Source organism: Trichoderma aggressivum (genome assembly GCF_033847375.1).
Source record: "Trichoderma aggressivum f. europaeum strain CBS 100526 chromosome Unknown scaffold_001, whole genome shotgun sequence".
Lineage (NCBI taxonomy): Eukaryota > Fungi > Ascomycota > Sordariomycetes > Hypocreales > Hypocreaceae > Trichoderma > Trichoderma aggressivum.
Genome location: NW_026946367.1, coordinates 99,432 through 123,987, shown reverse-complemented (window position 1 = coordinate 123,987; position 24,556 = coordinate 99,432). Strand labels below are relative to the sequence as shown.

General features: G+C 54.8%; 8 protein-coding genes across 8 annotated transcripts; 4 read left to right on the top strand and 4 right to left on the bottom strand.

Moving 5' to 3' along the window:
* On the bottom strand, positions 1-524 carry Triagg1_379 (uncharacterized protein; the record flags this gene model as incomplete). Its single annotated transcript, XM_062898797.1, has 2 exons — positions 1-289; positions 400-524. 2 exons carry the CDS (start codon positions 522-524, stop codon positions 1-3), a joined length of 414 nt encoding a protein of 137 aa, XP_062760729.1.
* Positions 525-2,414: 1,890 nt separating this feature from the next.
* Triagg1_368 (uncharacterized protein) lies at positions 2,415-7,106 on the top strand (the record flags this gene model as incomplete). The annotated part of the gene is made up of 2 exons (XM_062898686.1): positions 2,415-4,668; positions 4,738-7,106. 2 exons carry the CDS (start codon positions 2,415-2,417, stop codon positions 7,104-7,106), a joined length of 4,623 nt encoding a protein of 1,540 aa, XP_062760718.1.
* Positions 7,107-7,808: 702 nt separating this feature from the next.
* On the bottom strand, positions 7,809-8,678 carry Triagg1_357 (uncharacterized protein; the record flags this gene model as incomplete). Its single annotated transcript, XM_062898575.1, has 1 exon — positions 7,809-8,678. The coding sequence occupies one exon, from the start codon at positions 8,676-8,678 to the stop codon at positions 7,809-7,811; it is 870 nt and encodes a 289-aa protein (XP_062760707.1).
* A 452-nt stretch (positions 8,679-9,130) lies between these two features.
* On the top strand, positions 9,131-10,506 carry Triagg1_346 (uncharacterized protein; the record flags this gene model as incomplete). The annotated part of the gene is made up of 2 exons (XM_062898464.1): positions 9,131-9,326; positions 9,416-10,506. 2 exons carry the CDS (start codon positions 9,131-9,133, stop codon positions 10,504-10,506), a joined length of 1,287 nt encoding a protein of 428 aa, XP_062760696.1.
* Positions 10,507-11,166: 660 nt separating this feature from the next.
* Triagg1_335 (uncharacterized protein) lies at positions 11,167-14,497 on the bottom strand (the record flags this gene model as incomplete). The annotated part of the gene is made up of 3 exons (XM_062898353.1): positions 11,167-11,794; positions 11,864-12,435; positions 12,500-14,497. The coding sequence occupies 3 exons, from the start codon at positions 14,495-14,497 to the stop codon at positions 11,167-11,169; spliced, it is 3,198 nt and encodes a 1,065-aa protein (XP_062760685.1).
* Positions 14,498-16,864: 2,367 nt separating this feature from the next.
* Positions 16,865-18,819, top strand: Triagg1_323 (uncharacterized protein; the record flags this gene model as incomplete). Its single annotated transcript, XM_062898241.1, has 3 exons — positions 16,865-16,948; positions 17,129-17,438; positions 17,540-18,819. The coding sequence occupies 3 exons, from the start codon at positions 16,865-16,867 to the stop codon at positions 18,817-18,819; spliced, it is 1,674 nt and encodes a 557-aa protein (XP_062760673.1).
* Positions 18,820-19,506: 687 nt separating this feature from the next.
* Positions 19,507-21,651, bottom strand: Triagg1_312 (uncharacterized protein; the record flags this gene model as incomplete). The annotated part of the gene is made up of 4 exons (XM_062898130.1): positions 19,507-20,245; positions 20,312-20,569; positions 20,632-21,074; positions 21,604-21,651. 4 exons carry the CDS (start codon positions 21,649-21,651, stop codon positions 19,507-19,509), a joined length of 1,488 nt encoding a protein of 495 aa, XP_062760662.1.
* Positions 21,652-22,471: 820 nt separating this feature from the next.
* Positions 22,472-23,959, top strand: Triagg1_301 (uncharacterized protein; the record flags this gene model as incomplete). The annotated part of the gene is made up of 1 exon (XM_062898019.1): positions 22,472-23,959. One exon carries the CDS (start codon positions 22,472-22,474, stop codon positions 23,957-23,959), a length of 1,488 nt encoding a protein of 495 aa, XP_062760651.1.
* Positions 23,960-24,556: the final 597 nt, after the last annotated feature.

Genomic DNA, 24,556 nt, shown 5'->3' with positions numbered 1-24,556 from the left:
CTATCGTCCTTTACCAAACATTTCGTGCCATTTACCCCTGCTGCCCGTGTTCTTGAGCGGGCCGCCACCTGAAGAAGAAGCGCCGGTAGCGGCAGCTTGAGGTGCTGGTTCCAGCTCGACGGTTTCGCGGATGGTGGAGATGGCGGCGATGGCTTGGTCTGGAGGTGACGTTGACGTTGACGTGGGGGAGAGGAGGATGACGGAGTTTGAGGTGTTTTTCTGGCGGAGGGAGTATGTCTTGTCGGGGGTTTTGAGGAGGGCTGATGTTGGGGAGGATTCTAGAGTGAGGCTGGATGGAGAGAGATATCGATGAGTATGTATGTATGTACATGGGTTAAAGAGGAAGAGAGAGAGAGAGAGAGAGAGAGAGAAGTAGAAGAAGGGGATGAGATGACTGACACGGGAGCATTTTCTGATTCGAGAAGGCTTTCCAGTTCGGGGGGAAGCTCGATGAGGCGGTAGCCGGTGTCGTCTGGGCGGTGGTGGAGGGGGATTTTCTGGGTGGCCTGGGAGGAGCTGGACATTGTTTTCGATTTGTGTTTTCTGTTCTGTGACGGACGGTGCTGTGGAGCGCGGGTGATGGTTGATTGATTATGAATGTCGCCGATATGATTGATTACGAGAGAGGTAGGGGGTTGGGGGGGTTGAGTGAGATGGGGGCTAATAGAATGAGGTGCGAGGGGTTTTAAAATTTCCGTGGGCCGATGGGTTTTGATTGAATTGTTTGGGATGGTGGTGGTTGAATGTGTATGTAAGTAATTGAGTGAGAGAGTGAGAAGGTGAATTGTTTGTATAGTGGATGAGGAGTGAGATGAGGCTGAAAATGGATGGAGTTGGTGATGAAGAGAAGAAAAACATTGGAAGAAAAGCTGCTGGTTCCTCGAGGTACGGCGGTGGCTGTAGCCAATGACACGACGTCATGGGCTGAGCAGCTGCTGTACTCGTACCTCGTTGTACACCCGCATTGTGCGCTAAAGAATCGCCAGCGCCTGGGTCACCAACTGGCGGGGTTCCATGGGAAGGGGGACAGCGGTACTCGCAAGGTACTTGACGAGTTCTACGCGCCAGGCCATGGAGATGGAGGCTCTCAACCAGGTACTAAGCTGAGCTTCCCGGGCAGCTTTCGATAGCTCCAGGTCCCCTCCAATCTCACCAGCACGGGCGTCTCCAGCGGGGTCTTAGGGGGAGCTGCGCCGTTTCACAGGGCCTGTCTCATTATAAAACAGCGGGGATTGGGTTGCTGGGGGCTCAGGGACGTGGGACGGCAATCTTCCATTCCAGCTGCCTGCAAATGTTCCGAGAGCGGTGTCTATTTTCGAGCGTGCCAGGGATCAATTGGTCCTTCATGTCTTCCACGGTCTCTTTCTCACCACTTCTCACCCCGTCTAGTGCAGCATTACTTGCTCTTCATCTTACGATTATGCCCTTGGCTGCGAGTAAGTACCTGTACGCCAGCTGTACTCGTACTAACAATTGTCAACGCCGCGCTGGACAAGGCCCCTTGACAGGCTTCCGTGATTTCGCAAGATTCCGGCCAGTTGCCCACATTCATCTTATTTCCTCGTTTAAGCACATATTGCGTATCTGCTAGGGGCACGGAGCAGCTCGCTTCTGGAACCTGAACTTTTTATTTTCGCCTTTGCCTTTTTTGATCTTGTCTTTTTACCTTTTTATTTTATTTTTATTTTTTTTATTTTTTTTACCTTTAATGTTGTTTTAATGTTTACTCTCTCTCTCTCTTACAGTTTTGCTCTTACAGCATCATTCTGCCAAAACTCAATTCTCCAGAACTCAAAACGTCCGCTTCCACGGCAACCAACCCCGGAGGCGCCAGCCATCTGCAGATCCCGAGCCCGAGCCTGTGGACAACCAAGGCGATTTTTGAGATTCGCATCCAAATTAATTTTTTCGACGTCAATTTAACTCAGTCCCGGAGTCAAGCCACCGGCGGCTTTAGCATGTTTACTTGGTGACGGGACCTAAACAAATAGCCTGGGCCCACCCCTGGCCGCCCATGTCACCCCTCCCAGCCTTGACTCTTTCCGGGCCGTTGTTTCTGGACACAGATCTTCATCCCGCATTCTCCATCCCGCATCACTCGATTTTCTGCTGCTTGTCCCAGTTCCAGTTCCAGTTCCAGTTCCAGCTCCTGACGAAGAGAAGCGATTCCGAAGCGAGCAGGCCGTGACCTTGTCGAGGCGAACAAACAACGAATTCTCGCGAGAAACAAACCAACACGCCGCGGGTTCGCCAGCTGGTGACGAGACAGACACCGACAAAAAACCAAAACCCACGAAACAACCACAAGACAAGACAAGACACGCAAACACACCCCCGAACCATCTCATCTCTACCTCTCGTACAGTCCCTCCCGTCGGGCTATGAGCGCCGCCCTTTGACCACACACAACCACCATGGTGCGGGTTACGGACGAGCTGGCGCTCTCGCCCGAGCACGTTGCTCTCTACCACGCCCCCGACCCTCTGCTGGGCCAGCTGCCCGTCCTCATCTTCCACGGGCCCTCGACCACGGCCAACTACACCCTCAACAGCTCCCGCGTCCAGGTCCACGTCTTCACCCCCGCCGGCTTCCAGTCCTTCCCGCGCATCACAATCTCCCCCAGCTCGCCCTTCTACAGCGTCGTCAACCACCTGCCGCGTGAGTTCCAGGGCGACGAGGTCTACCGTGGCCTGGCGTTCGGCCTGTTCCGCTACTTCAAGGAGCTGCCCGAAAATGTAAAGAACCACCTCAAGGCCGTCTACCCGCCCAAGGGGAAGCGCCCCGGCAGCGCCCCGGCCCTCTTCAGCGAGCAGCACGCCGCCGACCTGGTCAAGGAGATGGTCAAGAGCGAGAACACCGTCGACGTCGTTGCCACGCTGGACGAGGCCCTGCAGACGCAGCACATAAGCAACGTCGACATGGACCTGCTCCTGCCGCCGGGGTCCATAGTGCCGCCCCAGCCATCGGAGCTCGAGGAAATGCCCGACGACGAAGACGACATCATCGACCCGACGCTGCGCCAGTACGGCATGTACACACCGCTGGTCAAGCTGTTTGGCGAGCCCGTCTTCCTGCCCACCAGCAAGCTGCGCCGCGCGCCCTCCAAGCCCACGCCGCTGAACCGCAACAAGACCTTTACCAAGGACCAAAAGATTGAGCTGCGCATGAAGATGGGCGAGCTCGTCGACACCGAGGAGCGCTACGTCCTCAAGGTGCAGGAGCTGGTCAAGACGGTGGCCAACGACTTTAGGAACAAGTCAAAAACCCGGCCCGTCGAGAGTCTGAGTCCGTCCGAGGAGGAGCTGGAGAAGCTGTTCCCCAAGTCGTCAGACGGCATCCTCCAGGTCAACTCGGCCTTTGTCGAGGAGCTGCGCAAGATCATGGACGAGACGGAAGAGGACGCCGTCAAGGACATGGAAATCCCCACCATGACCCTCTCGTCAACAAAGGCCCCCAACAATCCCACGCGGGTCAAGGATCCGCTTGGTGCCCTGGCCATGGCCAAGCTGTTCCTCGAGTGGTTCCCCAAGTTTACCCAGTGCTACCAAGACTACATCAAGGCCAGCCAGCACTTCCCGACGCTGCTGAATTCCTTCCTGGACCAGCAGTCGAGTTTCCGGCAGCGAGTGAGCCAGGCGGGCGAGCAGACCATTCGCTCGCTCCTCATTGAGCCCGTCCAGAGGCTGCCGCGCTACAGCCTTTTGATCGACCAGATCATCGCCTCGCTGCCCATCACGCACCCGGCACTGCAGCCCATGCTCAAGGCGCGAGACATCATCACCAACATCTGCTCCATGGACGACCCCCTTCCCGACAAGCCTCACGTCGCCAACCGACTTCGAAACATGGTGGAGGCGTGGCCCGCCGACCTCGAGCCCCAGGGCCGCCTCATCCTGGCCGCCGACTTTTTGGAGCTCTCACCGCCGTACCAGGCCACCGTCGACTCCGACGACGCGGGCATCTTCCTCTTGTTCTCCGACTACATCGTCATGCTGAGGAAGTCGGGCGACAACAACATGACGGGCCGCGATCTGCTGCGTGAGATTGACAAGCCCTCGGCCGCGGAGCTGCTCATCTCCATGACCAACGCCGCCGGTGGCCCGGGCGTGTACGAGTTCATCTTTACCGGATGGCATCACCTTGCCGACGTTCGCTTCACGGAATCCGCCGACGGTCACCTCGTCTGGATGACGTCGAGCGCGGAGATGAAGGGCATGCACCCCGGCGAGCACAAGGTCCCCAAGGCCATCACGTCGCGGTGCTTCTTGCTGCAGGAAGCCTTCGAGGGCAAAGCCGCAAAGTGGAGCGAAGACGTCGTCAAGGCAAGGATCGAGGCGCGGTTTTCCGAGACAGAGAGGGAAGACCCTCGCTGGACTCTGCGCTCGGTCCGGATGCCCGAGAACAACTTGGGCCTGCACGCCGCGATATACCAGGAGGGCGCCGATCAGCTCGTCGAGGGCCGGCGCGAGCCCGCTTTTATCCGCGTCGTGGTGGACCACGAGAAGGGAACCAAGGGAGCTCCCGTCGGCCATTATGGCATCGAGATTGTCATCAACGTGGCGAGCAAGAACATGAAGAGGATCTCCCTGCTCACCGTGGGCCTCAATGGGAAGCAGTACCAAGACGACGTGGCTCTGGAAGATTTCCTTCCAACCATGTCAAGACGAAGTGAGTTTTTTTTTTCTTTCCTCTTCTTTTTGTTTCGTCTCTTTTCTTGAAAGCTAACCCCCCGTCTAGTAATGCAGCTCTTGAGCGCCCAGTTCAACGTTTCCAACCGACATCTCACGGCCCCCATGGTCTCTTACAATTCCAAAACGCTAAGGACTCTGTGTCTATTCAATCGTGCAGAAAAGACGCGCTCCTTCCTGGCAGCGTCCCCCGTCAAGCTATTTACCAGCTTATGGAGCGGCGGTTCCAACAACGCCTCCGAGACGACTCTCTCCGAAATCAAGCACCAGCACCAGCCCTCCATCCAACGAGCTGACAGCCACCACTCCGTGTATGGTTCCATCAGGGGCAGGGACAACTCGCGCCGGCCGCTGGAAGAGGTCATGCCGGAAAATCCTCTTGTTCGGCTAGAGCAGACGTTTGAGGCGTTCACGACGGCTCTTCAATATCGCAAGGGCTCTATTCACGGCAGGACATTGATGCACCGCTCCATGGCCGATGAGCTGCTAGTGAACGACTTGTACAATCGACTCATTGAGAATCCGTCAGAGGTGGAGGTGGCCAACGACGTCGGGACCGAAGTTGTCTTTACCGCTTTCGAGAACTTTCTCCATATTGCCTGGGCCGAACAGATTGGGCCTGTGACGACGATCAAGATGCTCGACACTCTGCAGGAGCGAGCCAACAAGAGAGTCCCCGGCGAGTTTGCCGACTTTGTCAACTTCTTGTTCAAGGAACTGGCTCCGCAAAACCGGAGGGCGTTCACGGCACTCATCAAGCTGCTGGCCGATCTCTTGGACGGCTGCAGCAACGATAGCGACCGTGGTGCGCTGACCTTGGCGTTTTCGGAGATGCTGGTCACCGATGGCACGGCGGCGAATTACATCAACCTGCTGGACCGACTGGTGGACGACTGCGACAGGATATTTGGCGAGCCCATGTATGCTGGCTTTAGTTTGGCCGACTTGGCTCTGATCGAGTCGTTCCAGGCACGCGCCAACGGCGGCCCCGGCCTCGGCAGCGGCAACAAGTCTCACCAGGGATCCGTGACCTCCAACACGTCGTCTCTGCGCCGCAAATTCGGGCTGGACATGCTGCTCCGGCAAAACTCAAACTCCAAGGAGGAGCGCAACTCTGTCTGGAGAAGTCTCGGCAAGCACCGGAATTCGGCGTCGGGCGAGAGCCAGAGCATGTCTAGGGCGACGATGCAGCAGGCTCTACGTCAGCGGTCGATAGACGACAACAACATTACAAAGAGATTTACGCTGGGCAGGCCGGGATCCGGAGACAGGCCTCACGTAGCTAGTGCCTTTGAGGAGCTCAACAGACCGCCCAGCGCGCATCGTGCAGAGTACCCGCTCGACACGATTGGGGAGCCCGTCTCCGAGCCGCCAACTCCCGGGTCACCAAGGAGACATAACAAGAGGAGAAGCTCCCTGTCGGATCTCCCGTCGCTGTTGGAGACTGAGAGCATTCAGGAGGAGAGGGAGGCGGAGGAGAGGGAAGATGCGCTGCAGGTCCTGCAGACCACGTCGGAAAAGGTCAACGGCAGCCCCAATGTGATCCCCGCCTCGAGGACCCCCCTGAGCCCCGACTCGTCACTGCTCAAATCCCCTCGGCAAAAGGAAAACTTGGGCGCGGTGGACATTTACGGCAGCGTCCGGATCAGAGGAGGCTCGCCAATCAAGGAGATTCAGGCCAAGCTGGAACAGGCAATGCGTGGAAATTCGCCAACCAGACAGGATCCGCCCCCTTACAGGAGGCCGAAGCCGACGCACACCAAAACGCTGTCGACGTCCAACATTCCCACATTGCTGCCGCCGAAGCCCATCCGGCCCGGAAGCTCGTCTGGCGAAACCCCGGTCCGAGTGACGATCAGCCCGACGCGAACCCCCGCCCAGAAGCTCCGGCTGCAGTCTCCGCAAAAGCTGCGGGAGCGACTGCAGACGGAGAAGACGGCCGTGGGAGAAGCAGATGCCATGCTGCAGTCGGAGCTGTTCAAGATTGGCGAGGAAATGGCGCGAGTGAACAATGACAGCTTGACTGATTCTGAAGCAGCCAGCATTCAGCTATTGGCTTCATCGGTAGCCTCGCTCGAGGACAGGATGCCCGGTGTGATGCAAGAGCTGCGTGATAGACAGGACGAGCTCCAGCGGGACGTGGAAATCACTCTCAAGACAACCGAGTCCAAGATGCGGTCCATTGACCAACTACACAAGGAAGCCGTGGCCGAAAACGAGCTGCTATACGAGCGGTTCAATACCGAGCTCGGCAAGATTGTCAAGGCGCTCAAGGGCAAGGGCAAAGAAGATAAAGAAGAGCTGATTGTCAAGCTCAAGACGCAAGGAGAAGAACTTGCCAAGATGAAAAAGGAGAATGCGCGACTGAAGCGCGAAATGATTAGCCTGCGGGCAGCGCTCAAGGGGACGACGGAATAAGGGGGGGCGATGTGCCTCCCTAATGATGCTTGATAACGGCGATAATGAGGAGATTCTATTCGTTTTTTTTTCCTTCCTCTTTGTTTGGAGAGGATTTTTGATTTGATGCTTTCTTTTTTGACTTTTTATGATGATGGCATGTGGTAATGTCGGCCCGTTTTTTATTCTTCTCTTTCTCACCTTTTTTTTTTTCAAAAATCTTCTTTTTTTTTAATAGACGCAGGCGATGATGGTACAAAAAAAATGAAGAGAAAAACTGCTGTATACTACTTATTCCGCAGAAACAAGGGCTCTCTCTCTCTGGAGTATTAAAGGGGGGATGTCGGCTGGGAGGGTTTCAAAGCATGCGAAATAGGGGAGTCTTGGGCGAGGGGGTTCTGTCTTTTATGAAATTTGGGGGGAGGGATTTTCTCAATCTTTTTTTCTTGTTTTTTTTTTTTTTTTTTCTGTTTTCTTCATGGCCCCAAAGGGGATTGTGTGTTTTAAAATGGGGTTGTTTTTTAATTTTTATTTTTTTAATTTTTTTTTTTTTTTTGACATGAAAGGGTCGAGAGGAGAGAATACGGAATGATCATAGCAAAAAGAAGAATGTTATGACGAAGCAAGACGGATTACATTAATTTTTACTCTATTTCTTTTTTTTTTTTTTTCATTGTGATATCTTTTCCGATGATGTATTCGTCACAATGCCACTGTTGGAACTTACAGCCCCGGCATCTGGGGACCTTGTTCGAGCCAGCACTCGAAGAATAGGGGATCTGCTCTTACTGAGCGAACGGGTTCCGTGGCGGCTCCTCGTAGGGATTCGCCTTGATGTGGTTTCTCTGCGGTGGGAGGTTGCAGAGGGCCTTCAGAAGGGATCCACGGTTGGGGATACTGAGGCGTGGTGTCAGCTGATTCTTGCTTGGGCAGCTTCTCGTTTCTCTTCAAGGTTCTGCTTACACCGATGGGAGCCTCGGCCTCGTCTCTCAGCTCCAGGGCGAGCGTGAATGTGCATCCGGGCGGCAACTTGGGCGCTCCTTGCGCCGCGTACGCGAGTCTCTGCAGGGCGGCCCTCAGCGCCTCGTGGATGTCAGCCCAGTTGAGCTTCTCGGCGGCGGCAACGTCATCCGCATCTTCCGGCACGGCTTCGTCGACATCTTCTTGTTGCTGCTCCTGGTGGGAAGTCGGCGCGTCTGTTTCGGCGGCGGCGGTGCCCCATGCGGGGAAACGATGCACGTCAAAGACCCATCTCTCGCGCACGACGGACGTCGGGGGAGAGTGAGAGTGAGAGTGAGAGTGCACGGCGAGGACGATGCGGCGGACGGAGCCGGCGCGGAGTTGGGCGGCGATGGCGGCGACGGCGTCGGAGATCCAGGCGCAGAGACCGGGGTGGCGGGATTGGTGGACGGGGAGGTTGTAGGCGCGGGTTGCGAGGAAGGATGTCGGGGGGTAGAGATGGCGGTGGTAGAGGAGGGAGTGGAGGGCGATGGTGAGGAAGGATGTGAAGGAGGAGAGGAGGGGGTTTGCGGCGTGCGGGGGGAGGGAGTGGGAAGAGGCTTGGGGAGGTGGATGGGGAGGTGAGGCTGACATTTGGGTTGTGATGGTTGGTTTTTGGTGGTTTGGATGGAGGGGAGTTGTGAAGTGTTGGGGTGTCATGTGATTGACTTGGATGGAACGATTTGATGGGTGTTGATGATGGGCCTCCATTTCGTCATACAGTAGCTGTCTTCCAAGTTCTTGGATGTATTCAGTACCAATTGTTCAGATGCTGCGGCTTGCCGTACCAAGTAATCGCTACCTGGCGGATACCGCGATCCACTGAAGCTCGCTGGAGCTCGCTGGAGCTAGAGTGCCGTAGGGCTGAGCCTCCCCGGGGCATAAAGGCAGCAGTGGCAATGACGCCTCCAACGTGCAACTTTGACTTGAACAACATCCCATCCAATAGCACAACACATCGACAACTCCGTACCATATCATCACCACTTTCACAGTCTTCATCACCATCGCATCAACTTTGCATCTTCATCTCCAAGACTCTCACCATGGCGGAACCACGGCAGACGCCGGTCAGCATAGACTCGGTGCTCCAGGCCATGGCCGATGCTCTGCCCACGCATCAGCCAAACGACGAATCGTCCGACATCGCAAGTTCCTACGAAGTCGTAGCGCTTCTCGCACATGCGTACTTTGTCTCCCTCGACTTTCGGCTGTACGGCTTTAACGAAGACAAGTTGCTGGGTATGTTTGCCGCCCTCATTCTCATTGCATGTACCCTGTTATGTCATGCAACAAAGCTGAATGACTGACACCATCTCTCTCATACACAGAGGAATGCCAGACTCTGGCGCCTCGTCTCCCCCCGTACTGGAATAATGGATTCGGCGCTCTTTCCTTTGTGTACAGGCACAAACAGTCGGCCATGACCTTTGTCTTGCGCGTCGACCGCATGGGCGCCAAGGTCGAGATCCGGGCTCTCGCTGTCGGCGACGAGAAGATCTACCGGGTCGAATATGAGACCCGAAAGGTCGTCAGGGCTAACAACCTGCCCTTTCGCATTCCCCCCGACGGCCAGGGACAGGAAGACCGAAGCCATCTCGCGGGGATGCTGACGTCTCTATTTGACTCGCTCGAAATTATCCAGAACATAATTCGGGACTTGAGGGTCGATCTCGTGCAAAAGTTGATCCCAAAGCTTCAGAAGGAGGGCTACGTCGAGTCACAGGATGGCTCGGGAAATAAGATCCTTGGTGCAAATGAACGAAGCACGCAAGAGGGCATCGCATCGCAACGTATCCGCCCGGAAGACCGCGGATACGGACTTCCTCCATATCCCAGCTCTACGACTCCTGACCGCCCTGGTGCGATTCCACAGGCATCACAGCCATTCCGACCACAACAGCCGCCACACCCCTATCCGCATCCCGATCTGCTGCCCAATAATGGCGCTCCTCGGCGTCCCATACCTGGTGATTTCCCCCCTCCTGGTTTCGAGGATGAGCACGAAATCCACGCTTCGCCACGAAATATGGCGGGGTCACAGGCGCCTCCTCTCTTCAACATAGGACATGACGATCTCAACCCCCCCAGACTTGGCCCCCACGATCCGCTCAGGCCATCGTTGAGACCTCTGGCTTCGCCTCCGACCGGCGGCTTTTCAGGCATGCATCCCACCTTTGGCGATCCGCTGTTTACGGGACAGGGTGGCTATGGAGGCCAATACTATGCCCAAGGATACAACTCCCAAAGGCCACCGGGAGCTAGGTACGATCCGGTCGATCCCAGCGATGTGCCGATGTACCCCTCGGAGCAGAGGTCTTCATTTCCTGGGAGAAGAGGCGGCAACAACGGAGGCTTTGGTCCTGGTCCAGGAGGCTTTGGTTCTGGTTCGGGAGGTTATGGTTCGGGTGATTTTATCTAAGACAGCGCACGATGGGGGAAATGAATTGAGCGGTGGTCAATGAGTAGTATTCGTTCATTGTACTTGTTACGACATCTACGGTATTACATAGTTTGTGTGGTGTAGCGCAGAGATGGTCAGTAATTATCGCTCGTTGAATGTATTATACGATGAGACTGCTGTATCAAAGTACGACAGTGAGCATTTCCATATGACGAGTATACGAGGCAATATGTCCCATCTCCTAAATAACATATGAAACTAAAAAACAAATACGGCCATCACTAAACAATTCACGCCAATTGGTTGAATCAGACGTTTAAACCGCTGGTAATTGATACAAAGCGCCTTGTTTCTCTTGCACGTGTTCTTATTTGCTTTCTATACTATCAAAGGTATCTATCACATACTGCCTCTTGCCATCGTAACGTTTTGTTTCATATCAATCGTCATCTTTGCCTTTTTTTTTTTTTTTCTCATTTTCCTTTTGAGTTTTTTGTTATTTTCAAATCGCAGTCTCTCTCCGCTGTCATCAAAGTGAATTTCTGTTTTCCATCCAAGACAGGTGCCGAATTCCCTCGCCTATTTTCACTTCATATCAGGGCAAAAAAAAAGAGAGAGAGAGAGAGAGAGAGAATTTTCCCTCGAGCAGGATTCGCTTCCCAAACGACGAGCATCGTTTTAGCCCGAAGCAGCAGCCACCTCGTTCAGCTTGGCCTTCTCGTCGTCCGTCAGCAAATTGTACCATTCCTGAAAGTTGGCTACATTCTCTCGGCCGCAGCGGATGAAGAACTCGGTCAGATACTGCTGCGTCTCGTCATCACGCTGTCGTGAGCTCGAGTCCATGCCAAACGCCATGAGCTCCGCCTTGGTTGCGCCCAGGGAGAGGTCAAGGGTGTCGTCGTCATCCTCCCATCCCTCGTCGTCATTGTCTTCATCGTCGAATTCCGCGCTGGCAACGGCGGCAGACGCAGCACTAGCGGCAGCGCGAGCACCAGAAGCAGAGAGGAGCTCCTCGATCAAGACCTTGACGATCTTGAGTGTGGCGGGAATAATAGTGTATTTGTCGGGGTCTATTCGTTGGGTTGGTGAATTAGTCTTGATATCTTCTTTGAAGTATTGGTGATACAGTCGGTCTAGCATGACGTCTGTACTGGAAATGGTGAAGGCACCGCGGGACATACTCTTCTTGGCGCGAGATCGGGTCTTGATCATCCCGTCGTCGGCGCCAACGATCAAATCGCCCTTGACCGACGTTTGTGCTACTCGCGTGTCGTTGAGCGAGTAGAGCTTTGACAAAGCAATCACACTACAAACACGTTAGCAAATCTGTCCTGCCCAAACCAGGGGGGCTCGCTCCAAGGTTTTTTCAACCGACTTTTGTCTAATCTCGTCATATCCGGCAAAGCTAACAGAGTTTTCCAGCCACTTGGACAGGACAACCTGGAGCCCACTCTCACCATTAATCTGAATCTGGCTCAGGAACTCTACAACATCCTGCGCACCGCCCAGGGACAGTCGGGCAAAGACGAGGATAAGGGACTGGATGAAAGCGGCGGCTTGAGCAGTGGCAAGTCGGTTGGCAACGGCCTGCAGGAGCTGGGGCAGGAATGGTCCCAGGCGCTCTTGTCCAGCCTTCTCGACAAGTTCGGCAGCGAGTCCTCCCACCTCGGAGGCGGCATTGTCCTCGATGGAGGGACCCAGGAGTCGGTCAATGATGTGCAGGCAGACTTCCAACCCGGATCGGCCGTTGGAATCGTGCCAGTTAAAGACTTGCTGGTGGTCGTGAACCAGAATCCACTTGACTGCTTCGGACCCAGGTCGCAAAACGTCGCCCTCTCCAGACTCCATGAGCAGGCGGTTCAGCTTGGGGAGTGTGGCAGCTACGAAGCCATCCGGCAGGGGCTCGGAGCCATGCTCTGTCAAAACACCGAGCAACTCAGTCGCAACCTATGTCAAGTCATTGTCAGCAAGTGCTTTCGATTCGTGTTGAAGGAGGTTGTCGTCAACTCACCGTAACAAGAGGGTTGTCCTCTGTAAGGTTGGCCACGTCAAAGGCGCCAGTCAATGTTGGCAAGATGCGCGCGCACAGAGCGCCATATGAAGCGGCGTCCGAGAGACTGGTGACAATGTCTTCAAATGCCTCTGTCACAAGCATCGTAACCTGGAAGTTGCTGGCTCCAAGCTTGGCCAGCAAGAAGAGAAGATCCACCGACGGGATTTCGCTGGTAATGACAATTTGGCTGTCCATTCCGATGGCGGCTCTGAGAGCCTCGGTCAGGGTGACGAGGAGCTCGTCAGCCTCCTCCATTTCCTCGGGGTCCTTGCTGTTCATGTAAGACTGGATAGAGGCGATGATGGGGGTCTGGCGGTCATGGGCAACACGTCCTGAGCTGACGAGGCCTTCAATGGCCTTGATACACGCAACCTGCACAACCTCAGACTCTTCATTTGTGATGGAATGGACAATGGCATCAACGAGGTTGGGCGGAGTCTGGTGCGAGCGACCAATGATGCCACCCACCAGATAACCTCGAGCGCGCAGCAGCGGCTGCTTGGCTTGGGAAATGGAAAAGTCGACAAGCTCCAGATAAGCGCTTGCAACGACGTCGGGGATGGGCTTGTTCAAATCCTGGAAGTCGCTAACAAGCATGACGAATAGGTAGAGCGCGGCCTCCTGACTTCTCCAGGCGGAAGGGCCCTCGCCAGGGAAGAGGCTCTTTGTATGTCCAAACAAGCCGTCGACCGTCTTCTCATTGAACCACTCGCCTAGCTTGATGAGTAGGTCACCAGCGGCAGTGCGAGCGGTGTAATTAGCCGTAACCGACGTCTCCTCTGCCAAGTACAAGGAGCAGTCAAAGTCCCAGAGCTCTTGCTCCTCGCGAGTGACCCGAGAGTACCCAACGAGCATCTTCATAAGATCCATCATCCAGGGGACTTGGTGGCCAGAGGTGTGGGCCTGGAGGTGGCTGTCAAGCTCGGCCTGGACAGGGGGCGCGCGGAAGCACTGGTTAAGGAAGTCAAGCTCCTCTAGGATGAGAAGATCGAGGGTGTATGGGAGGTTGTCGGAGTCCTCCAGTCGAGACTGCACCTCATCGATGATGTATAGCTGCTCGTAAGCGCCCTGCATGATGCTGAGCTCTTCCCACACGGCAGTGAAGAAGGTGGTGCTCTGGGGAAGGAGAAGGTTGGGGAAGACTCGGCGAATGCGGAGCAGAGTCTTGACGACCTGCAGCTTGAGAGCAATGATGCTGTTCCAGGCCTCGGGCTGAGCGCCGGAGCTGGAGTCGCCCTCGGGTAGACGGCCCTTGAGCACGGCGATGAAAAAGGGGTTCCATCGCCCCAGCAGCTCCTCGGCAAAGACCTTGACGTCCTTGTTTTCATCCTTGACCATGTACATCAAGTCGAAGCATCCTCGGAAGACGGAGATGGCAAGGGCGCGCAGCATCGGCTTTCGGTTCTCGTTGAGCGCGACTTCGGTGAGGGCCTTGGCAATGTCCTGGGCCATGGAGAAGAACTGGTCCTCGCTGAGACTTTCGTCGACCAGGTCGCTGAGCACCCTCAACGCTCCGTGGAGCTGAGAATCGTTGCCCGTGGGGATGACATTGAGAATGGTGGGGAGAAGGGCAGGCCATTGTTCGGGAAAGTCGTGAATGGCAATCTTGCCCACGGCATAACTGGCCGCAATCTTGACCTTTCGGTCGTCCTCGGGGCTCAGGGCAACCTCGAGCAGCGTCTGCTTCAGAAGCTCCCTGGCCTCGTCCGAGATGGGGACATGGGGCTCCTCGTCGAGCTCCTCCACGGCCCAATGCTTCTCGACGAACAGGCGCAGCGTGCTGAGGGCAGACTGGCGAATGCTCGTGTCGATGGATGAGTGCGCGCCGATGCGAGCGAGGGAGATGGGAAACGCGGGATTCGACTCAGCCCGTCCGATCTCGAGTTCGGCAGCTTGGCGGGGTGCTTGTTCGGGGAGCTGCGTGTTGGCCAGGAGCTGCGCCAGCTGGTCCTCCATGATGGGCGATGGCGGCGCTGGAAACGCTGGAAAGGGAACCTCTCTGCTTCTTGTTTCCTTTTCCTTTTCTCTCTTCTCTCTTCTCTCTTCTCTTTTCCCGCTGTTTGGTTCCCAAAAACGCGGTTCCTGGCGATGCGATGCTTTGCACCAAAAATTGTAGTACGAGGGGAGATGGTGGGGGATTGAAAACAAAAAAAGCGGGCTGGTGACTGGCAACGCGTCGCTGGTTGGCCGGCGGGGGGCATGCGATAAGCCGATAACGAACCACTGTAAGTTTTGTTTTTTGCTGCGCTTGAATTTGCAGATTGCAGGGTAAGTCGACGTGCAGAACTACCTACTACTAGGTAGGTATCAAGAGATGGATGAAGAGAATCTGAAGAGGAGTCTATGATGTATCAATTTGGTGTGAAAACTGAAGAATTAAAGATAATTTCCCACTAATTTACATTGTTGGTATTCAACCGCTCCTCTGCATTGGATTCTTTTTTGTGAGGTAACGGGGAATTTCCTTTTGTATCACCTAGAACAGTAATCAAGCGAAGCTTCATACGACAACCCCAAAGAGATTCAACGAGAAAACAGACTATGTTGTCAAAGTTTTCGAAAGGTGCAAGGCGATAGATGCTGGTTCTCAAATAAGAAATTCCTTTTACTAATAGTTGCCAATGATATTTCAGCAGCACTGAATGCTTCATGTATGTGTACTGGTAAGGTGGAATATGGGCATCATGATTCAAAGGAGCTACAGCTGGGTTCAAGGAGTAGCTGCAGCTAAACCGTTCAATAACAATATTGAGCATCTTTTCGTCGCATAGATTCATCATCACAAGAATGGCAATGAATAGAGTTGGTAGTGCAGGGTGACGGCTTCAATTACACCACGCCGCTGCTCTGGTATGTCGATTGGATAACGTGGTATTAATCAACTGGAAAGAAATAGTAAAAGCCATTAAACTCATCGTTCCTGTGCCTCGGCATTCTAGAATTCTTCTGTACAGCACACGGCCACATGCTGCAGGGTCCGTAGATTAGCAAAAGAAAAATCAACATTAAATCCTTCCGACCAGATCTCGCATGTGGTGGCTGGCTGACTCTATTCTCCCTTGCATCACATCAAATCACATCAACGTCCAAGCTGCTCCATGGCTTGTGCGGCAATTCCCCTCCTCCACAAACCGCCAGCCCCATCCATTCCCGTCCAGCTTATGCATCAACATTAGATTCAGAAAACAATCGCGGCTTTGTCTTTGCAATCTGAAACCATCATGTTAGCCTCTTACGCTATTGTTGAACCTACACGTGTAAATCCACAAAATAGCCCGTCCGGCTACTATCTGCAGTCTGATTACATGTACTATCTCGACTTATCTCCCGCGTATCTCGCTGTCCCGAGATAGCAGATAACGAGTCATTCGGCAGTTATCGCCCTCCACGCCCACCCAGTTTCCCGTTGACTCGATAAGATGGGGTAATCGAATTCTCTCCTCTCTTCTTCTTTTTTGCGGGATGGCGGATCCTCCTCCACACTCTGACTAGCCGACCCCTGTCCCGCTTGCTATCTCACTCGGACCATGGCTCTAGCTTATCGTCGAACCTGTCACCACCAATCGCAGGGTATCATCGCCTTCGGGGACCACGAGATGGGCGTTTGCTAGGCAGCCGACGGTCCTTGTCCGGGGCTGGCTGGAGATGGGCTGAGGGTCAAGACAGACACCGTCCCTGCTCTGCTTTGCCACAAGTCTACGAGCAGTCTGGCATTCGACGCCGATAGGGAGAAATCGTGTTGTTAGGGCCAACCTGGAGTCCGTCAGCGTGGATCGACTATCTATCAGCTCTTTCTTTTCAACGCCCTCCCACTCCGCTTTTTTATTATCGGCGCATCTGCTCTGTATCTTGTTTGTCAAGCCTTGTCCAGCTGGTGGCTCGCCGGAAGAGGAAATCAAATAAAGCCTCTCGACTCTCCCGCCTTTGCGCCGCTGCCGCTGAGTTCAAGCCTCTGACGACTCTGCGCCGATCCCCAAGGCACACGAGCCCAGCAGATCCTCGTGGGAGTACGAGTACATACAAATACATACTCGCGCAAAGCCAAAGCCTCGCATCGCACAAAGTGGCATCGGGCTGCCCAACTCGCGTGCAAAAGAGAGCGGCCAGTGGATCGTCGCCCTCGCGAAGAAAATATAATTCTGGCTCCTCACGTCATCTGTGCGTCGATCATTCCACCGTGTGTTGTACATGGTCGATCGATTTTTTTGGTTATTAACTGACTTTTTGCATCGAAAAGATCCAAAATACGCTTCATGCCCTCTTCTTGCTCGCAATTGAACCTTTTTTCTGCTTGAGAGGCTCATTGCTTGCCGACCATCAACAATGGCGTTGCGACAGAGGTTCAGAAATCTGGCTGACAAGCTGGCTGTTGAGGCCGAGCCTGGCCTGACGACCACGCAACTGATGGTGCGGCCCTTGTTTTCTTCTCCTTCCTCGTCCTCATCTCATACCTGATCCCCTCTCTCATCATCCCGTCGTGATATCGCGACACCCTTGTTCTGAGCATCACAGCCGAACCGAGACTTACACCAGACGTGATGGGGTGAGACCGAGCGAGACGAGACGCGGTGCTGACTCTCCTCCTAGCTAGTCAATCATGACCTGAAGCCCGTGGAGAAGGAGCGCCGACAATGGGGCCCTTGGAATTTTGTTGCCTTTTGGATCGCCGACTCGTTCAACATCAACACGTGGATGATTTCGTCTTCCATGATCATCGCCGGCCTCTCTTGGTGGCAGGCGTGGATTTGCGTCTGGCTAGGCTACTCTATTTCGGCCTGCTTCATCGTCACCACCGGACGCATCGGAGCCACATACCATATTGGTTTCCCAGTCATTGGCCGTTCGTCTTTTGGCATCTGGGGCAGTCTATGGCCGGTTTTCAATCGTGCTGCCATGGGTAAGTGAAACCAATGCCAAAACGCCGAGACATCGGGATCCTCCGGGCTTCTTCGCCAATTGCACATTCACCATCCCAGAACAACCGCTAACATAAATCAGCATGTATTTGGTATGGCGTTCAATCTTACATCGGTGGCACCTGTGTCTATCTCATGATCCGCTCCATCTGGAAATCCTGGGATGCCACTAAAATGCCGGGCAGCTTTGGCACCGACGCCACCAACACCCCCGAGTACGTCTCGTTTGTCATATTCTGGGTGTGTTCTCTGCCAGCTCTGTGGTTCCCGGTTCACAAGGTTCGCCATCTGTTCACCGTCAAGGCCTACTTTGTGCCTGTTGCTGGAATCGCGTTCCTCATCTGGGCCTGCGTCCGAGCTGGCGGTGTTGGCCCCATCATCAGACAGCCCGCCACCATCCACGGCAGCGAGCTCGGATGGCAATTCGTCAATGGAGTCATGTCTTCCATTGCCAACTTTGCCACGCTGGTTGTCAACGACAGCGACTTTACTCGATTCGCGCGCAAGCCCAAGGATGCTTTTTGGTCGCAGCTTTTCACCATTCCGCTGGGCTTTGCCATCACCTCCTTCATCGGAATCATCGTCTCGTCGTCGTCCACCATCATCTACGACGAGCCAATCTGGAGTCCCCTGGATCTTCTTGGTCGGTTCATCGACGACGGCGGCTCCGGCCAGAGATTCGGCGTCTTTATCATCTCCTTGGCCTTTGCTCTAGCTCAGCTGGGTACCAACATTGCCGCCAACTCTGTCTCTGCAGGAACAGACATGACGGCGCTTCTCCCAAGATATATCAACATCCGCCGCGGATCGTACATTTGCGCCATCGTTGGTCTGGCTATGTGCCCGTACAACCTGCTCAGCAGCTCCAACCAGTTTACGACCTACCTGTCTGCGTACAGCGTCTTCCTCAGTTCCATCGCCGGTGTCATAGTCTCCGACTACTACTTCGTGCGAAAGGGGTACTTGGATACCAAGGAGCTCTACGACAGCCGCAGCACCGGTCCTTACTTTTACACCTGGGGAATCCATTGGCGCGCATATGCAGCGTACATCTCGGGCATCTTGATCAACGTCGTTGGTTTTGCCGGCGCGGTGGGCACCAAAGTGCCCATTGGCGCTACCTACATCTACAACCTCAACTTCTTCTGCGGCTTCATCATCTCGGCCGGCATGTACTGGATCCTGTGCAAGATCTCGCCCATCCCCGCTACGAGTGACCGGTGGATGGAAGTGGGCGGGGACCTCGACGATGACTTGCAGCCTGCGGATGACAGTGGCAGCCAGGGCAGCTATGACGAGGAGAGACATACTGGAGGCAAGGGGCAGGACAAGAAGAGCAATGTGCGTGAGATGAATTTTTAGAAGGGGAGGGATGTGTTTATAAAGTATTTGCTGTTTATACTCCGTTTTAATGAACCAGCGGATTTTACGTGTTCATGATGGTGGATTGATTATATATATCCCTTTTTTTCTTTCTTTTTAGAGTTAATGAAGAACAATCGTTCACTTCCCAGACGAGGGAGATAGAGGCTTTAGATCAAACATGTGTCAATCACATACATACAAGATGAACAGTGAGGGTGCCGAGTGTCACAAATCTACGTGTATCTACTACTGTGGAAATGTGGGCGCATGATCCGGGTTGAAAAGAAAAAGGCACTTTTGTGTTTGTGATCTCGCTTACAGTCAGCGTCGCAATGCATAACGTCGGCCCAAATGACGGCCTCAAATTTCCTTCATAGCTCAGGTAAATAAGCAAAGTAGACAAACTACTAGTATATAATCTTACATCTCACATCCGATCAAAAAGAAAAAAAAAATTAAAAAAAAAAAAAAAGAAAGCTCTTTTGATGGAAAAAAAGGGGGGTCTTCCCTCAATCACGCAATGTATCAATATCCCTTTACTTGCACTGAGATGCTCTATCTCTGCAATGGTACAAGTTATAGCTCAAATGCAATCAGCAGCAACAGTATAGTAGTTACCTAGTTAAACAAGTTGGCGCCTCCTTTCGAGACGGCCTTGTGTCTTATCAACGAAACACTACCAAATCAGTGGCGCGAGGTCGAGTGATAGTTCTTGTGCGGGTTGCCAATGCCGCCAGGTCGGAGAAGCGGCTGGTTCTCTCTGGCGATGGCTCGCTCCTCCCGCTCCTCGATATCGTCCAGGTCCTCCTCGGTTTCGGCGTATCGCTCGGGGTGACCCGTAAAGGGGCCCGGCAGGCCACGCTCCCAGCCCTCGGAGTAGGTACGAGGAGCGTATGGGCGCTGTGGCGTGGCGTGATGCTCGATGGGAGACTGGGGCGCACTGCTGGCGTAGCTGTGCGCATAGTCGTCGCTGCGTCTAGCAACTTCGTAGTAGATGCCCATGGCGAGCACGCTGCCCTGCATGGCGGCTGTCAACAGGTAGATAGCCCATGTGCTCCAGCCTTCCACGCCAAGTCTCATGAAAAGACTGGCGGCAAATAAAAGACCACCCGGCGTCTGGATGCACATCATGGGGATGCTCAGGCTACCGACGTGCTTAAGGTGGTAGGTCATCCAAATCTGGGGAATGTACTGAATGGCAGCCAGAACGGCAGCCATGACACCGAGAAAATTGGCCCACAGGTTGAGCTGGTCAGGCATGGCAATCGCGAAGACACCAGTCAAGGCAATGACGATCAGGCCGTGAAGGATGCAGAGACCGCCGACAGCGACGGCCGTTTGCCATCTGGGGCTCTCTCCACCAAGTTCCTCCTGGGGCACGTTGGCCTCGCGATAGCGGAAGAAGATGAGGAACAGCACAAGGCTGCAGGGATCGGGGAGTTAGCGCAGGTCATCAGGGATAGACAGGGGACAGGGGCTGTCGACATACATGGCAGTGAAGCATAGCCATTGCGTTCCGAGCTGGGCGACACCAAGCAGTCCGGCGGCACACTCGAATGTCTCCAGCTCCTTGCAGCAGCCAATGGCCTTGCGGGAGGGCGACACAGTTAGGATGTTGGCGAAGCCAGCGGTGGCGGAGGTTGTGCCGAGAAGAACAAAGTAGGGGGAGATGCCTTCGGAGGTGCCTCGAGAGATGATGCGATAGTGCTGTGGCAGGTACGAGATCAAGAGGCCGACGAGGATGACGCTGCAACGTGATGGTCAGCCAAGACGAGATGCGAGATTGGAGATGCCGAGGCTGCGACTCACATGGAAACCACCAGCTCCATGTAGGAGGGCGTCTTGAGGGCATCGCAAGTGGAGGCCGCGGCCATTGTCAAGGGAGAGGTCTCCATCGTGTTTGGCATCGATGGAGGAGTCGAGACGGAGATGGAGAGACGAAACGATGACTCGGTCGTCAGGCAGTGGGAGTTGGTCGATGGGGTCGACGGCTGGTCTTTGTGGAGTCGGTACAGATAGAAACGATTTGCCAAGGGAGAGACGAGACGAGGCTCAGCTCGATGCTGCTGCGATGTCGGGATTTCTTTGTCTTTGTTGGTTGGTGCTGTGGTCGGGCTGAAGCCGCGAGGGGCGAGGAGGATGACTGCAAGGCGGGCTATGCGGGATTCATGGTCGGGCAGGAGAAGGGCGGGAGGCGGTTGATTGATATTGATTGACGCTGGCAGCCGGGGGGTCACGATTTCCGGTGGGAGCTTCTCAGGGTCAGGTCAGGTCAGGTCAGGTCAAAGTGAGCGTGGCAGAGGTGAGACCGGCAGCGAGAGGTCCAAGGTAAGTAAGGCGAATGGGGTGGGATGGGATGGATGGGATTAGGTTCAATGTCACCGGCCGGATGGGAGATGGTGAGCTTGTGCTGGTGCGGTGTCCCTATGCCCCCGTCGAGGTACCCAGTACAGCTAACGGCCCGCTAACTGCGCCAGTGGACCGCTAACGGGTGCTGCTGAGGTCGAGCGCCGCAGTACCTGTACCTGCTAGCGAGTACGGGGTACGGAGCTCGCCCAGCGCCTCAGTATGGTCCAGTCCTACCTGTACCCTTTAGCAGCAGCCCCGAGCGCTAGGAAGCTTTTGGGCTGGTCGGGGAAATCATTCGGTGCCTGCTGTCCATTTCTGGGGGGTGGGGGGGAAAGAATACGGGCAGCCCTGAGAACCTCCAAGGTACTCGTAGGGAGCACCACCAGGTACACGATACATGTAAGGGGGGACTCAGCAGTGACTCTGACAGACATGGACAGAATGAGTCAATGCGTGCGTGCGGGCGGCGTTGCGGTGCATCTCATAGGGAGGGTTCAGGATCAGGCCACTGCAGTCATTGGAAGTCTTAGGGAAGCTCAAGTCTCCAAATCTATTCGAGGTCCCAGTGCTCGCAGGTACATGTAATCAATCGACAGGATCAAGCAGTTCAGCCATCACGGCTGCAGTGTCACCCTACATGTACATGTTGGTGCTTGGAGCAGCTGCTGCCTCTGAAAGCCCCGAGGAGCTAATGTACCCCGTATCCAAGGGCCACAGGGGGCTGAACACCACCACTTTGCACTAAGGAGAGGGCTTGAATGTTCCATTGATGTTGTTAATAATTGTCATCCATGGAACCCCAATTCAGCACGAGTGATGAGCTCTAGACCACTTGTTGCGTTGCCATACGGTACAAAAGGTCATTAGTGAGATTCATCCAAATATCGATGCCAATCCTTGTCAGGGCCGTCAGCACCTACAACCTCTTGGAGGCATCGCAAAGTACTGCCTTGTACGCACTCCGTACTCCGTACTCGACCAGAGACCCTCAAGGTGCTGGAATGACGTCGTCCGGTCGGGTAGGGCAGCCCGTTTAGATCTGCTCCAAGGTGCCTTCAGGCTGGTGCTAAGGCGCGCGTCCAAGTACAGAGTACGCGCTAGGTACCTTAGTAACCTTGATTTTTTCAGGGCTTCCGCCTTTAGCGTCCACCCATCTTTTTCCTCCCTTGCATTTTCAGCACCGCACCTCGAGTCGTCAAACCTGAACAACTCACTGATTACGGCGCATTCCGGCTGATTGGACGGCCATCGCCACCATCTTCTACCTGACACGGAGAGCCCATCGATCATGCAGCGGTGAATGTGGACCGGCTCGAGCCTTGTCTACCGGGGCAGCAATGCCAGTGCCAGTGCCAGTGCAAGTGCCAATACCATGGACCCGGCCCAAGCCCAACCTGAAGCACCGCCTCTCGCTCATGGCGGGCAGCAAGAGGCGCCCGCCATTCGCCTGCTCGCTGAGCATCTCGCCGTGAGCAAGCCGGAATTGGACGAGAGGCAGAAGCCTTTACCTGGCGAGGGAGACGGAAACCACAAGGACAGCGAGAACAGCGGCCTCGACACGCTGGACCGACGCTTCTACTCGTCTGCTCAGTGGACAGCCGACGGCACCGTCATCCTCGCCCTATCATCCGACCAGACCGTCTCGTCCTTTGCCCTTCCTGCAGACCTCCTGCAGCCTGCAGGAGAAGCGCGCAAATTGGGCTGCCAGGCCGGCATCAAGCTCCCAGAGCCCACCCAAACCCTCGCCGCCGCGCCCTACTTCTCCCTAGCCAATCCGGCCTCGCAAATGTTTCTGGTTGGCTGTCGAGATCATCCCCTCCATCTCTACCACGCCTTTCCTCGGCCGGAGGATAAGGATACGACGGCGGGTGCTGCTGCCGTCGCCAGCCGCCCCCTCTACACCTATAAGCTTATCCGGCACGAGTCCGAGCAGTACATCACCCCTGCGTCTCTGCTCTGGGAATACCCCGGCACTCACTTCGTCTGCGGCTCGGCGAACCGCATCGATCTCTTCGACGTGTCTGGCCACTGCTCGGATGGCCCAACGGTCACGGTTCCCACGATTCCATCCCGGCGCCACATCGCCAAGGGTAGCGGCGTCGGCATGAAAGGCACCGTGGCCGCCTTGGCATCATCGCCTCCTGCAGACGCAAGTGGCCACGGACCCATCCTTGCGGCCGGCACCTGGACCCGCTGGATGGGGACGTACGATCTCCACCGTTCTGATAGAGTTGTTGCGAACTGGTCGATCGCGGATGCCGACCACAAGGCCTTTCGTATCAGCCTGGGAGGCCAGGGCGTCGTGCAGACGGCGTGGAGCCCCTGCGGGCGGTACCTTGTCGTCAACGAGCGTCAGGCTGACGGCTTGCTGGTCTACGATATCCGGGGGACCGGACAGCTCTTGGCTGTGCTCAAGGGACGCAGGTCGACCACGCAGCAGCGGCTGCACTTTGACGTCTTTCCCGCAGAATCCGGCTTCGAGGTCTGGGCCGGCACTCAGCATGGTACGGTGGCGGTATGGGAGGGAGTTGGCATGCAGAACGATGCCATTGATCCCAGCTGGGCGTGGAAAGCCCACGAGTCCCCGATAGGAAGCACCATTGTACACTCTAGCGGCTCCGTTGCGGCAACATGCTCGGGCGGCTGGGGGTATCCGCGGGAACAAGACTTGGATACTGCCTCTGCGGGGGCTGGCTTGACTGTTGATGGATACAATCATCATAGTAGAATCTTTGATGAATCGTCAATCAAGATCTGGTCCGTTGGCGGACAAGGTGTGACGGCATGACGTGCACCCAAACAGGTAAAAATCTTGTAAAATATATGCTGTTTCTTTCCTTCTCTCAAACATGTTTACTCCGGTAATGAAGAAATAACAGCACATGATGTTGACAGTATGTCCATGATATATTATGCTAACGTTCATGGATTCGAAACAAGCAGTATTCCAACGCCCCTCTGCCGGCCCCGTCGTAATCCCCTTCCCCTAGCCGTATCTAATCGACCACAATGTACGTACGCGCAAAAAGGGATAAACAAAGAGATAACATGCCAAAGCCAGCAGTTTTCCAAGCCAAACGTGATTAATTTGCGAAAGACAAGCAGAGATGAAGTATGAATATGACATGTGGAGGAGGTTTCAGAGTGTCATTCCCTGTAGAGAGAAGGGACCGCCGTTCTGTGTAGAGAGGTATTTCTAGAAGGTATTTCGAGGGCGGGTTTCGGATTCAAACATTACAAAAAACGGTATAATAAAGGTGGGCAGCCGCTATGACTCGGCATATACAAACGGATCTTCATTTTTCTCTTTTTCAAGGGGGGGGGGGGGGGGGGGGGGGTTTTAATTTAAGAGCAGATTCCACAAACCCACGGCCGGCCTCCAGAC